At 44.1% G+C, this 13805-nt stretch overlaps 1 pseudogene and 1 gene segment (V, D, J or C); both read right to left on the bottom strand.

Moving 5' to 3' along the window:
- Window positions 1-383: 383 nt before the first annotated feature.
- On the bottom strand, window positions 384-824 carry LOC129399845 (immunoglobulin heavy variable 1-18-like; annotated as a pseudogene).
- Window positions 825-12358: 11534 nt separating this feature from the next.
- On the bottom strand, window positions 12359-12842 carry LOC129399846 (immunoglobulin heavy variable 4-59-like). The segment is given in 2 exon segments: window positions 12359-12690; window positions 12771-12842. Coding segments are annotated over 2 exon segments (378 nt in total).
- Between the last annotated feature and the right edge of the window lie 963 nt (window positions 12843-13805).

A 13805-nucleotide genomic window follows, 5' to 3' on the forward strand; every position in this document is an offset into this window, starting at 1 on the left:
CAGAGACAAGATGCCAAACAAAATGTGTAACACTGGGAGTCTGCCATGGGTAGAACTACAGTTCAGGATCCTGCAATGACCCCAGCCCAAAATTACATGTGGTTCTTCCTGTGTCATCTGTGGTGCTCCACACAAAATCCTAGAAGAAAACCTGAGTGACACAATGTCTTCTCGAGAGAAGCCATCTGCCTTTTGACCTTTGCTGAGGGACAGAGAGATATCCTGAGACTTTCCCTCAAATGAATCCTGACTCTGTGAGCCCGTTCTGTGTCTCAGACCCTGACTCTCTGAGGAGGAAGTCAGGAAGATCAGCGTCCCTGTCATCTCCTAACCTGGCACAGCTGTCTCTCCCTCAGTTTTCTGACACATTCAGGATGTGGTTGTCACACTGTGTCTCTTGCACAGTAATACATGGCCGTGTCCTCAGTGCTCAGCCTGCTCAGTTCCATGTAGGCTGTGTCCTTGGATTTGTCTGCAGTGAGTGTGAGTCTGCCCTAGAACTTCTGTGCGTAGTCTGTAATACCATTGCTAGGGTATATCCATCCAATCCAATCGAGCCCTTGTCCTGGGGCCGGCCGCACCCAGCTGATAAAGTAGCCAGTGAAGGTGAATCCGAATGCCTTGCAGGAGATCTTCACTGATGTCCCAGGTTTTCCCACCTCAGCCCCTGACTGCACCAGCTGTACCTGGGAGTTCACACCTGTGGACAGCAGACAGGAGTGGGTGGACTCCACTTGACTGGTCCCGTTCCCTCAGCCCAAGGAATGGGAACGCTTACCTGGAGCCACTGTCACCAGGAAGAGAATACTCCAGATCCAGTCCATGGTGGGGACTGTGCATTCAGAGGCTCCTGAAGGTGTGGGTGTGCCTGATGCGTGAGATTGTCAGGACACAGACACATCTGTATTTAACTCAGTATCCCTCACGTAATTTGCATATTCATGAGGAGGTAGAATTCATAGCTGAAGTCCTGAGTAGGGGCTTTTGGAAGCCACCAGGTCCATACTCAAGGGGAGGGAAGATGTCCACGTTCAGATCATTGTTTGAGGACATGAGACTGCCCTGTCCCAGACTTCTGTGCACACAGAACTCCCCCTCCGGAGGGCCAAGCCCTTTCAGGACATTCCCCTTAGGGCCCCCCACATATGTATGGTCTGGGCACATCTGGACACACCTTGCCCCTGAGATTATCTTGGGAAACTGTAAACACCCATGGAAACTGCAATGAGACTATAGAACCATCCTAATGCCCCAGTGGTTTCCATTAGAGATATTAAGAATTCCAGAAACACCACCTGCATACAGGTTTTACAGCTTATCAATTAATAAGTATTCCTCTCTAAATGATAAGTGTGCCCAATTTAATCTTCTGTGTCCTATACTTATTTTAATGTTCATTTTCTTGAGAAAGCAAAATTTAGTTTGATTGAAGAAGGAAATCCATTCTGAGGAGATCTCTGCACCCCTTCTAGCTGGCATCTCCATGCTCTTGGGATTTGGCGCCCCCTGAAGCCTGGTCCCCACCCTGCAGGGAGAGCCTCTGGGTTCTCAGTGATTTTAACCTCTTGGCATCTCTAAGACAGGATTGAATCCTGGGACTTCACTTCAGAAACTTTGTTCACGAGTCATATTCTTTTATGGGACTTTTGATTTGGTTTTGAGCCACACCCAGCAGTTCTGAGGGCTTATTCCTGACTCTTTGTTCAGGAAAAGCTCAGGTAGATGCATCCTAGGAAAATATTGGCAAATCAAGTAGTTACATATATAAAAATTATAAGGTGACACTGAGTGTTCTTTCTGAGATTATGTAAAAGTAATACATAAATAATTAATTCTCTCAAAAAATTGTAAAAACATCAAATTAAAAGAACATTTAAATCTTTAAAACTATAATATAAAATATATTAAATTTGTTAAATTAATAGTGATTTCTTTAAAGTTAATTTTTAAAAAAAAATTATAAAATTGTTCACAGTAAAAAATATCAGTGCTTATTATTAGTGGAATTAAAACCCATTGGTGCAAACCATGGATTAATTCACTCACTGTGGAAACATTAATTGAACTTTACATACTTTGTGTTAGGAAAGTTCTAGATATAGGAAATAAAGGATAAATAAAATAATTTCTATTTTCACAAAATTACAGATTACTAATTTAAGCATTTGTGCGTCTATCTAGTCTATCTAGCCATGTAAACTGTCCATGAATAAAAATTGAGGGCAGTGGATAGAAGAGAAAATGGTGTGGATTGGCTTATTAAAAGTCAATTCAAAAACCTAGAGTGCCTATCTCATAAAAATTTGAGACAACGACTTTGTTGCAGAGAGTAATTTGGAAGGTGCACCTGAAAGGAGAGTGAAGGTGTGATGGAAGTGAGCTGGAGAGTAAGACTACGCAACAACAACAATGTCAAAGGGGCCATCAGCATAGATTTATTAAGCTGTCCTAGCACTGAAATAGACCTGGGCAGAAACACTACCGGAGCGAAGGTACTTGCCTTGCATCATGCAAACCACAGTTTGAATCCCTGGCACCACAAATGGCCTCAGGAACATAACTAAGGTTCACTCCTGACCATAGGGCTAGGAACAGAGCCTGCATACCAACAAGTGTGGTTAAACTAAAGCAAAATTAAATGAATTGGAGGATTCCTCACTGGAGTTGCCATATTCCAGCTGGAAAGATTTTAATTTTTCTCTTTCATATTTCCTTAAACAAAACTATTTACCTAAGAAGATAAAAAAGACTGTAGGGGCTGTGCGATGTGGGTAGGGCATTTGCCTTGCACGCGGCCTACCCGGGTTCGATTCCCAGCGACCCATATGGTCTTCTGAGCACTGCCAGGAGTAATTCCTGAGTGAAAAGCCGAAAGTAAACCCTGTGCATCGCTGGGTGTGATGCAAAAAGTAAATAAATAAATAAATAAATAAAAATAAGACCTTAGATTTTTGTTTTTTATTTTTAGTGCCACACCACACAGTGCTCATTCAATTTTCTAACACCAATCCCACCACCATCACCAGCATTATTTCAAAATTTCCCACCCCCATCCAAACCTGCCCTGATGGCAGATCCCGAATTATTTATTTATTTATTTGTTTGTTTGTTTGTTTATTTTATTTAATTAATTTTCCTCAGTTCTCCGCTCAGCTAGAAGCAGAGGGCCGAGGGGTATCTGGTTGTAGGAAGTATTAGCAGGGTGAGTCTGTTGGTGAGCTGTGAGCAGCTGACTCGATGACGCCCACGTGCGTTTCTGAGAACAGGTCTGATTCCCAACTGCAGTCAACCAGCCTGGAAGCACAACAAATTCTTTTTGTTTGTTTTTGGTTTGGGGGCCACACCTGGCAGTGCTCAGGGCTCACTCCTATCTCTGTGCTAGGGTCCACTTCAGGTGGGCCCTGGGGTGATCAAACCTAGTTCAGCTGTGTGCAAGGCGAGTGTCCGGATGCCTGAGCTACATGCTGGCCCAGTAATGAACGTGAAGGGGGTCTTGGTCACACTTACTCTCCCTGGTGCACTGCTCTGGCCTGACACGGGACACTCTGGATGTTACTCTGAAGCCAGGCAGACAGTGAAGAGTAGATAAGGGGAAGTATTAAATGCAGAGCCAGCCCTTCCTCTCTGAAATGATTACTCACAAGGAACAACTGATTAGGACTAGGCTTCTTCCACCCAGATCCCCCATTTTCCAGTAGCTAGGCAGTCACAATCAGAAACTGCCCCCCCTCCCCTGTTCTGCGGTGAAATCCCATCAAAAGCCAACAACCAGAGACTGTAAAACCAAGCATTCATGACTTCTTGACATCTTATAGCCTAGTTCTCCCTCTCAGAGAACCTGGTAAGCTACCAAGTTTCCTGCCCACATGGGAGAGCCTGGCAAGCAATCCGTGGCTTATTCATATGCCAAAACCAGTAACAATGATGGGTCTCATTCTCCTGACCCTGAAAGAATCTCCAATGTGGAACCGTTGGGAAGGACGAGAAAAGGCAGGCTTCTAAAATCTCAGGGCTAGGATGAAGTGAGATGTTACTGAGACCACTTGAGAAAATTGACAATCAACAGGATGATGATGATGATGATGATGATGATGATGATGATGATGATGATGATGATACCTCTCAGAGAGTGCGGCAATTGATGGGGAGTATCCTGCCTGCATGGGCATAGCCTGGCAAGCTACCTGTGGCGTATTCGATATGCCAAAAATAGTAACGATAGGTCTCATTCCCCTGACCCTGAAAGAGCCTCCAATCTTTGGGAAAGACGAGTAAGTAGAGACTGCTAAAATCTCAGGGCTGGAAGAAATAGACATGTTACTGGTGCCCGCTCAAGCAAAGCAATGAACAATGGGATGATCGTGATACAGTGATACACAATGGGATACTGTGTAATTATAAAAAAAAGACAAAAATCAACGTTTTCTTCACCATGAATGGAGCTAGGGATATCAGATTAAGTGAAATTTGTCAGAGGGAGAAGGACAAATTCAGACAACCTCATTCATCTTTGGTACATACAGAACAGAGCATAGGATGAACAGGATCCAATGATAATGGCCCCTGCATCCTAACCACACTCTGGGGTTCCCGAGAGGAGTCGGGTGGGGGCTCAGATCATTGGGAAGAAGAGGCGGAGTACAGGGGTCATAGCAGAGTGTGGAGGTCTGTGGGGATTTGGTGCTGGGAAAAGCGCGGGTAGTTTGTGATCCACTAGCATCAATACTCAGAATATTTCCTCAGTTAAAATAACAAAGATAGAAGGAAGAAATCCTCATTTGTTTAAAGGTATTTTTTTGAGAAGGAAAATCAAACATACCTTAAAGAAAAACACAAGAGCCTCCAGTAGACTCTGAGACAATGAATAAACAATTTTGAACTAGAAGAGAAAGTAATAACTAAAACTTATATACGTGTATAATGAAATTTTCTTTATATATTTCAACAAAAGAGAAAAAAGTGACCCCTTCAAGCCCCTCTCCACCTGCCCTGGAGTGCCGGGAGCGAAGCGCCCCCTGGTGGTCACAGGCAGCCCTATAGCTCGCCTGTCTCCCTCAGCCAGTGTGTGTCTGGGCTCACAGGGACTTGCCCTCATTGTATGTCTTACACAATAATACACGGCTGTGTCCTCAGTTACTGAGTTGCTCAGTTTTAGGTAAACTTGGTTCTTGGAGGTGTCCCTGGAGATGCTGAGTCGGGACTGAAGACTTGGGTTATAGATTTTGCTTCCACCAACCCATATAGCACCAATCCAATCCAGCCCCTTTCCAAGGGCCTGGCGGACCCAGTTTATATGATAGCTAGTTAGAGAGAATCCAGAGAAAGAGCAGGTGAGGGACAGCATCTGCGAGGGCGTCACCAGGCCTGGTCCCAACTCCTGCAGCTGTACCTGGGACAGGACACCTGGGGACAGAGACCCACAGTGAGTCACGGGCTCAGAGGCCCCATGCCCACCTTGGAGGCCCTGTCCAGGGCATACTCACATCCGGGAGGTGCCACCAGAAAGAGGAGGAACCAACGCTGATGCACGTTCCTGCCCACGAGGTCCATGATCTCAGACACCCTGTCAGGGGGAGAGAGAGCTCGAGTTGGGGTGAGTGTGAATGTGATTTTAACCCTGGGTTCTGAATGCGGATTTGCATGGGGGAGCCTCTGGAGAGAAGGAGGGAACCCGAGGGAAGCTGGTGTGTGGCTCCCTGGGAGGAGATGCTGACTGTGGCTCAGAGCACTCAGGCCTGTCCCTGGGGCCCTGTCAGAGCCGGGCCTCTTCCTCCAGCACAGGAAACGTGCTGAGGAGTCCCAGGAAACAGGAATTGCTGACGGGGAAATGGCAGCTGGGTAGGAGAGTCCCCGTGTCTCCGGTTCCTGATGACCAAACCCAGCCCCCCCAAGGGCTCTACCCAGTAGACAGGGCCCTGCCCCTCAGTGTCCATGTGTGGTGGCTCCTGTGCTCCCACACATGTGGAAAACCTGGGGCACAACAGGGAATGTCATTGTCACAGTAAATTCTGATTGTGCTCCATCCAGTCCATGGCTAATCCATTTTTACCTTATTTACTCTCTCATTCTGCATGAACATTCCTTCACCTGGAGCAGCATCACTTCCTAATATCAAGGTAGTTATTAGGGTGGATTTGTTTATTCTCTTTTGTATTGGTACAAGGAAGATGTTTCTGCATAGATGACCTTCCTTTTGTGGTTGGCCAGACCAGTAGCATCTAAACCTGGTCTTCCTGTGTACAACTCTGTGTCCAAAAGATGACCATGAACCTCAGGTCCCTATTTTTGGGGGTCATCACTGAAGAATCCCAATCTTCTATGATGCTTAGAAAAACATAATAAAGGCTCCTCAGCACACAATCTATTGGGTCAGAGTTTTGGTTTGTGCAAAGACTCACACATTCTACAAATGTCCACTGTGCAAGCCCTGAGCAGTGACATGTGAGACCCTACCCTGCGTCCAAATACATGAAACTAGACACAGCTGTGTCATAGAAGTGTACCATAAGTGGACCCCTATTTACATGGAGCACCAGAGGGTTGCGTTAAATCTAAGGAATCAGAAATTGTGATTTATAATTTGATGTTAAAAAAGTCAGCATTTGGGGCTGGAGCAATAGCACGCAGGTAGGGCATTTGCCTTGTAAGTGGCCAACCTGGGTTCAATTGCCAGCATCCCATATGGTCTCCTGAGCACTGCCAGAAGTCATTCCTGAGTGCATGAGCCAGGATTAACCCCTGAGTATCACTAGGTGTGACCCAAAAAGCAAAAAACAAAACAAAACAAAATAAGTCAACATTAAACAGCAAATGATATCAAAACACCCAGCAAGTTCAGCAAGATTCTACTAAAAATAAACATGAGATAAACTAACAGCAACTCAGGTTACATGATTATTGAGACGAATGAGTATTACAACCCCCAGACTCAGATATAATCTGGAGAGGACAAGGAGATTCACAATGGTGGGACTGTTTCCTAAAGCAACAACACCAGACAACAGGGAATGTTCTTGAATCTATAAAAACTTGTTTCTGTTGCTTGAATATTCATGCGGTCATCGGTGCTGAGACAAGGAATGCAAAAGAAATGTATTTCATGGAGGGCCTAGGTTTTCTCTGACTCTTAGACAAAGGTAGAGAGCCCTGTAGTCTCCTTTTATTGATCATGGTACCTCTAAAGGGTGTGATACAGTGACATCATCAAAGGCATCAAAAGAAGTTACAGAAAGAACATTGAGGCAGCAAAACATGCAATGTTTCCTTGCATCTGCAGGCCAGTAATTTTGGCCTCTGGAAAGAAGATACAAAACCAAAACATTTCTTGGGCTACAAGCATTTGGATTTACATCCCAAAGATAAGACTGGGCTGCCACCTGAAATCTACACTTCAAATACAAACGCCCCCCCTCCTGCCTGAAATCTACATCCCAAAGACTAGCCTGAGCCAGTGGTTGCTCAAGCTAGGGTCCAAGTCTCATCCAACACAGGGAAGTCTTGACAAGGACAAGGACTCCAAATGACAAGTGGTTTATATAGGGTTCAGTGTTAAGAGGCAATTTATATACTGGTCTATTTTTAGCATTGGCCCTATTACAATGGTGGTCAGCAATGAGGCAATGGTTAGGAACAGTTTCTAAGGAGGGGACAGTGACCCCTCATGACCAGCCAGACCCAACGGCCCAATTCCCTGTCCTGGCAAATTACTCAACGGGAAGTTTACCAGAAGCTGCAAGTCCTGCTCTGGGGAAACAGAAGCTGAGGCCTCATTGAGACAATGTTAGCTGCAGCTTGTCATGGCATCAGTTTTGCCCTCACAGGAAGTAAACACAAAGCACTTCAGGTGTGTTCCCCAAGTCAAAGAGAAACGTAGATTGTCCTTATTTGGATATCATTTTTACATAATGATTAGACATCCATCATTTGAAGAAAATTAAACTTATTTTTTGAATTGAACCACAGTGAGATACACAATTACAAAGTTGTTCATGATTGGGTTTCAAACATATAATGTTCCAACACCCATCCCTTCACCAGGGTACATTTACCACCAACAAATGTGCCCAGTTTCATTCTTGCCCTCCCCCACCCCAGCTGCCTCTATGGCAGGCACTATTCCTCTCTTTCTCTCTCTCTCTCTCTCTCTCTCTCTCTCTCTCTCTGTCTGGATTTGTCTCATGTGGAATTACGGCTTGCAATAAAGATACTGAAAGGTTATCAGGTATATCACTTTACCTACTTTCAATACTCAGTGTGTGCCCAAAGTGATCAATCCAAACTCTTATTGTCATACTGGTGCCTTCTCTGTCCTAACTGCCCTTTGCCCCCCACACTCTTGTGGTTCACTTCAAACCATGCACCAATCCTTCTGGCCCCTGTTTATCCTGGCCTTGGATAATAGCTCATGCTATTGTTTTCATATAGCAGAAATGAATGCAGTTGTACTATAGCTGTCCCTGTCCTTCTCACTCTTCCACACAGCATGATACTGTTCATGCCCATCCATTTATAAGCATATTTCCTCACATCAGTTTTCTTAGTGACTGCATAGTATTCCGTTGTGTAAATGTACCATAGTTTCATTATTCAGTCATCTGTTCCCGGGCAGTTGGGTTGTTTCCAGATTCTGACTATTGTGAATAGTGGTGCAATGAGCATAGAAATGCAGATGGCATTTCTGCTGTGTGTTTTGGACCCTCAGGGTGGTATTCCTGGATCAAATCTAGTTTTTTGTGGAAAGTCCATATTGTTTTCCAAAACGGCTCAACCAGTGGGCATTCCCACAATGAATGTGAACCCTTTTCTCCCCTCTCCCCACATCTGTGCCAGCACTGGTTGCTCTTGTTCTTTTGGATGCGTGCCAGTCTCTGTGGTGGGAGATTATACCTCCTTGTTGCTTGATTTGCATCTCCCTGATGATTAGTGATATAAACTGCTTTTTCATGTGCCATTTGGACATCAGAGTGTTTTCTTTGAGAAAGTTTCTGTTCATTTTTTTCTCCCCACTTTTGATCAGGTTGGATGTCTTTTCTTGTAAAGTTCTACAGTACATTACATATCCTTGTAATTAACCAGTTTTCAGATGGGTAATGCATAAATACTTTTTCTAATTCTTCAGGCTGTCTCTGTATCTTGGCCACAATTTCTTTTAATTTGCAGAAAGTTGTTTGTTTAATGAAGTCCCATTGTTAATCTCTGCTTCCACTTGCTTGGTCTGTGATGTTTTATGTTTGAAGGTGCCTTTAGCTTCAAGGTCATGGAGGTTTTTGCTTATGTTTTCTTCCATGTGACTTATGAATTCAAGTCTGAGGTTGAGGTTTTTAATCCACTTTAATCTGACTTCTGTGCATAGTGTTAGAGAAAGGGCTGAGTTCTTTTTTTTTAACATGTAGATGCCCAGTTTACCCAGCACCACTTCTTGAAGCAGCTTTCCTTGCTCCAGTTCATACTTCTTACTCCTTACTCAAAGATTAAATGATCATATATGTCAGGTTTCTGTCTGGATGTTCATCTCTATACCATGGTTCTGGGGTTTGTCTGTTTTACAATATCATACTCTTTTAATTATTACCATTTTGTACTACAGTTGAAGTTGGGAAAGGTGATGCCTCACATATTTTCCCCAAGAATTTCTGTAACTAGTCGTGGGATGAATTGTTCCATATGAATTTCAGGCGTGTTTGACCTAATTATGTGTTATGGGTTTAGCTCCCTGCTAGGTCCCAACTGTTCTTATAACTGATCGGGCCTGGGGTAGCCCAGAATATTTACCTGGTTCTCACCTGCGTTTTAACTCAGAAAAAATTGCGGAACCTCTTTACCCGTATCTGCACAACCAGGAACATATTTTTAATTATTTTTAAATTCGTTTTGTATTTATTTTTAAATTTAATTTTATTCTAATGATTTTCATACTAATTTATTATATTTAATATTCTAACTCCATTCCCACCACCATTACACCTTCCCACAACCATATTTTGAATGTTTCCATTCTGACCCCCAAAATCTGCCCCCAAGCAGGACTTAAATAATTCATTTTGTATTTCTTGTTATGAATGATCCACTAAAAATGATCCAAACAAGTTTTCATAGAGAATGTGTACAAAGACTGTTGTATTTTTCTCCGTGCCATTAAGCCCTTTTATAAGATATGTAAGAGATTTCTAACATGTTGTTTAAGGGTGAGACTTGTGTATATATATATATATATATATATATATATATATATATATATATATACACTTTTTCTCCCCCAGAGAGCTTCCTTTTTTTTTGCACTCCATCCAATGTGCTACTCTTGGTATATCAGTGTTGTAGAGTATGACGTGTTGCCTAGCCACAAATGTGCCCTGTATGTCCGTATACACCCTGTATGTCCATGTGTCCCCCACCAGCACAACAGGAAAATCATTATTTCACTAATGATCTTCCTTTCCCCTGTGCAACTTAGATCACTGCCCTGTTTACCAATATTAATCACCACTGATGCATTGACAATAGCTCTTAGTTTATAGAATTTCCAATTTTTACTTTATCGCTAGAAGTTATTTTCATATCTAGGATGGGTGTTTGTTGACTGATCTTGTTTTAAGTAGAGAAATTAGAGATGAACCTGAATGGACTGAGAGATGTGAGTGACGGCAAATCTGAAGAATGCCAAAGACATGCTGGTGACGTTAATGACAGATGGGTTTGGAGGACACAGAGCAGAGACCGTAGAGGGATTGAAGGAGAGACTGAGGGAGAGAGGCAGAGTCACACTGAAGGGATTGGCTGATTATAGGTGAGAGGTGAGGTGAAACATAGACGGGTTGACCTCAGCTGTGTGTCAATAGCTAACACATAAAGACAGAGTGTGTGCGTTAGAACTGGGACTGTGGAACACCAGAGAATTCGTAAATCTCAGAAAGCGCTGGGGAGGCATAGGAGTGGTGGAAAATAAGGTGAGAAATTGTGGCTCATGGGGACCCTGCTGGTATGTTCACTGTTCACTGTGGGAATGATTCCCTATTAGTATGTGAGCTATTCATTCAAATAGGGGTATTTTAACCTACTACCTAGTACTGCTTTTTCTGTTTAATGTTGATCTTTTTAGCAGGCCAACTAAGCTAATGACGGTATGTACTTTTATAATGACCCTTCCCTTACCTGCATTCACACACGTTCACACACAAACATGTAGGAATTGAGATGCTGCTATTTCCAGCAGGTATCTGGGGTCCATGAGCACCACAGAAGGAAGCTGAGAGGCTCCATCAACATTGGCGTGGACAATGCCTGTTCCCCACCCAGGAACAGCCAGCCCAGGTCCTGCTCCCCAGGGAGTCTGGGGACCCTTGTCTGATGTGAAGCCTCAGGCCCAGGACTGAGGAGGGAGCTAAGGAGCTCCAGGGGCCCTTTATCAAGGATAAATCGTCTCCATCTGAGGTTCAGGCAAGGACTCTTACCCGTGACCAGTTGTGGTGACCTAACTGGTTTTGATACTCTTTCACTGGTCATTCGGGGAAAGACCCTGTGCAATGATGCTCCTAGGGGTCGCTAGTGTGCAGAAGAGAGTGTCAATGGGAAATCCCATCAGCATTGAAGATTGATCACTGGGCCCACACCCTAAGGTAACGTCTCCCTCTGACACCCTGTGCATGCACGGGATGCTGTTGTCATGCATATCCCATGAACTGGGCAGCACCTACCTGGCCCATCTGTGGGATGGACCATGGGATCATCGTCTGTTGTGATGGGGACTCTATCCACAGAAGTGACCTCCCTTGTGATTTCTGAGTAAAAATATTGCAGAAAATAGGAGGCTGCAGAGAAACCTTGTGGTGGATACATAGTGATGAAGTGATGAAGAGAAGGAGGTGGATGAAGATGAGTCAATGCTCTGATCATCATAGAACTCATTTCTCAGCATGAAGAACAGGCACCCTCAGCAGCCTGGGAACGTCATGTCTTAACCCATCAGTTGTCCTGCAGATCCCAAGAGACTGACATTTGGCTCATTGGAGGGATAAACGTGTAAGTACATGAGTTATAAAGAACCTGTCCAGGAAAGCAAAGAAAAAAAGAATAAAAAATAATACTTAACAGGCATGTTTATCTTGTGCTCCTTAAGTTTCATTCTTTCTTTGATATAATCATGTCAAGTAAATTTCGCTTATCAAATTTGGATACATCAGTGGAAGGCCCAGTAAGGAACCTAGAAACGTTCCCTGGAGAGACCTTAGATGAGAGGCAAAATACCAGTCACCCCATCAGCTACTGCTTTTCATCTTTTCTTTTAGGTAGGGGCCATAGCGCCCTCTGCTGGCCGTGGCCTCCTGCACTCCACACTCTCCCAGCAGGAGGGAGGTTTTTGTCAGAGCTCACCCTGACTTCTCCTCACTGTGCCTCTTGCACAGTAATACATGGCCGTGTCCTCGGAGGTCACAGAGCTCAGCTGCAGGGAGAACTGGTTCTTGGAGGTGTCAGCCGTGATGGAGATGCGCCCCTGGAATGCTGGGTTGTAGCTGGTACCACCTGACCAGTACCCCATCCATTCCAACCCTTTCCCAGGGCGCTGGCGAATCCAATTCCAGTAGTAACTGCTGGTGACAGAGCCCCCAGAGACAGAGCAGGTGAGGGACAGGGTCTGGGAGGGCTTCACCAGGCCTGGGCCGGACTCCTGCAGAGTCAGAGCAGACACAGCACCTGTGGACAAGGGGAATCAGTCACTGTCAGACCCTGCAGTCACTCCCTCCCCTAGACCCTGTCACATCTGGGACACTCACCCAGGGGCCCTGTCACCAGGCAGAGGAGAAGACCCCACAGAATCATCTTCTTCTCGAGCACAGCTCTGCCTTCCCGAGTGAGGAGACAGCTGTGAGCTCCACAGCCCAGAGAACATTTGACCCCGGAGCCTGAGAGGGATTTGCATGAGGTGACCCAGTCTGTTATAAGGGGAAACTTTCTTGCCTTGGATCTTCTTGTCACATTGGGGTGCTGAACTCACACACCCTGTATGGTGGATTGAGCACTTGCTGATGAAGCACATGGAAACAGGTGATAGGAGGGTCCTCACTTATTTTAATAATCTCTCTTAGACAAGTTAAAATTATCATAGTTATTTCAATTTCCCAGTCAGGTTTAATCCCAGCACCAGGCCTCAACATCTTAACCCCTCTGCTATCCCTCCTGCCTGAAAAAAATATTCGAAGGTCTAAATAATATACTTGGTGCTGCCTAAATAAGATAGTGTCCTTTTTTTTTTAAATATAGTGCCTTTCAAACAATCAGAAATCCCTAGTTTATTTCACTTCACTATTTATTTTATTTATTTGTATTTGTTTTATTTCAGACTAGAGCGATAGCACAGTGGGTAGGGTGTTTGCCTTGCATGTGGCCTACCCGGTTTGATTACTCCATACTTCTCAGAGAGCCCAGCAAGCTACTGAGAGTATCCCGCCCGCACGGCAGAGCCTGGCAAGCTACCCGTGGCATATTTGATATGCCAAAAACAGTAACAAGTCTCACAATGGAGATGTTACCCATGCCCGCTTGAGCAAATCGATGAAAAACGGGATGACAGTGCTACAGAAAGTGCTACTTAAATTTCAGTTGCTAATGAAAATAGTTTGCATTATGTTTCAAAAATCATTTTTAATATAACCACCATTTAGAATACTTAATTATAATTGTACTTAACTTTGTTTCATGTCTGTGTCTCTATAAAATAATATCCAAATGAAAACTGCCCTTCCCAGTACTCATTTCTTTCCATAAAGAAATTATAATATAGTTGCATCTGATAACTGTTTATAAAGTAC

The sequence above is a fragment of the Sorex araneus genome, chromosome X, assembly GCF_027595985.1.
Source record: "Sorex araneus isolate mSorAra2 chromosome X, mSorAra2.pri, whole genome shotgun sequence".
NCBI lineage: Eukaryota > Metazoa > Chordata > Mammalia > Eulipotyphla > Soricidae > Sorex > Sorex araneus.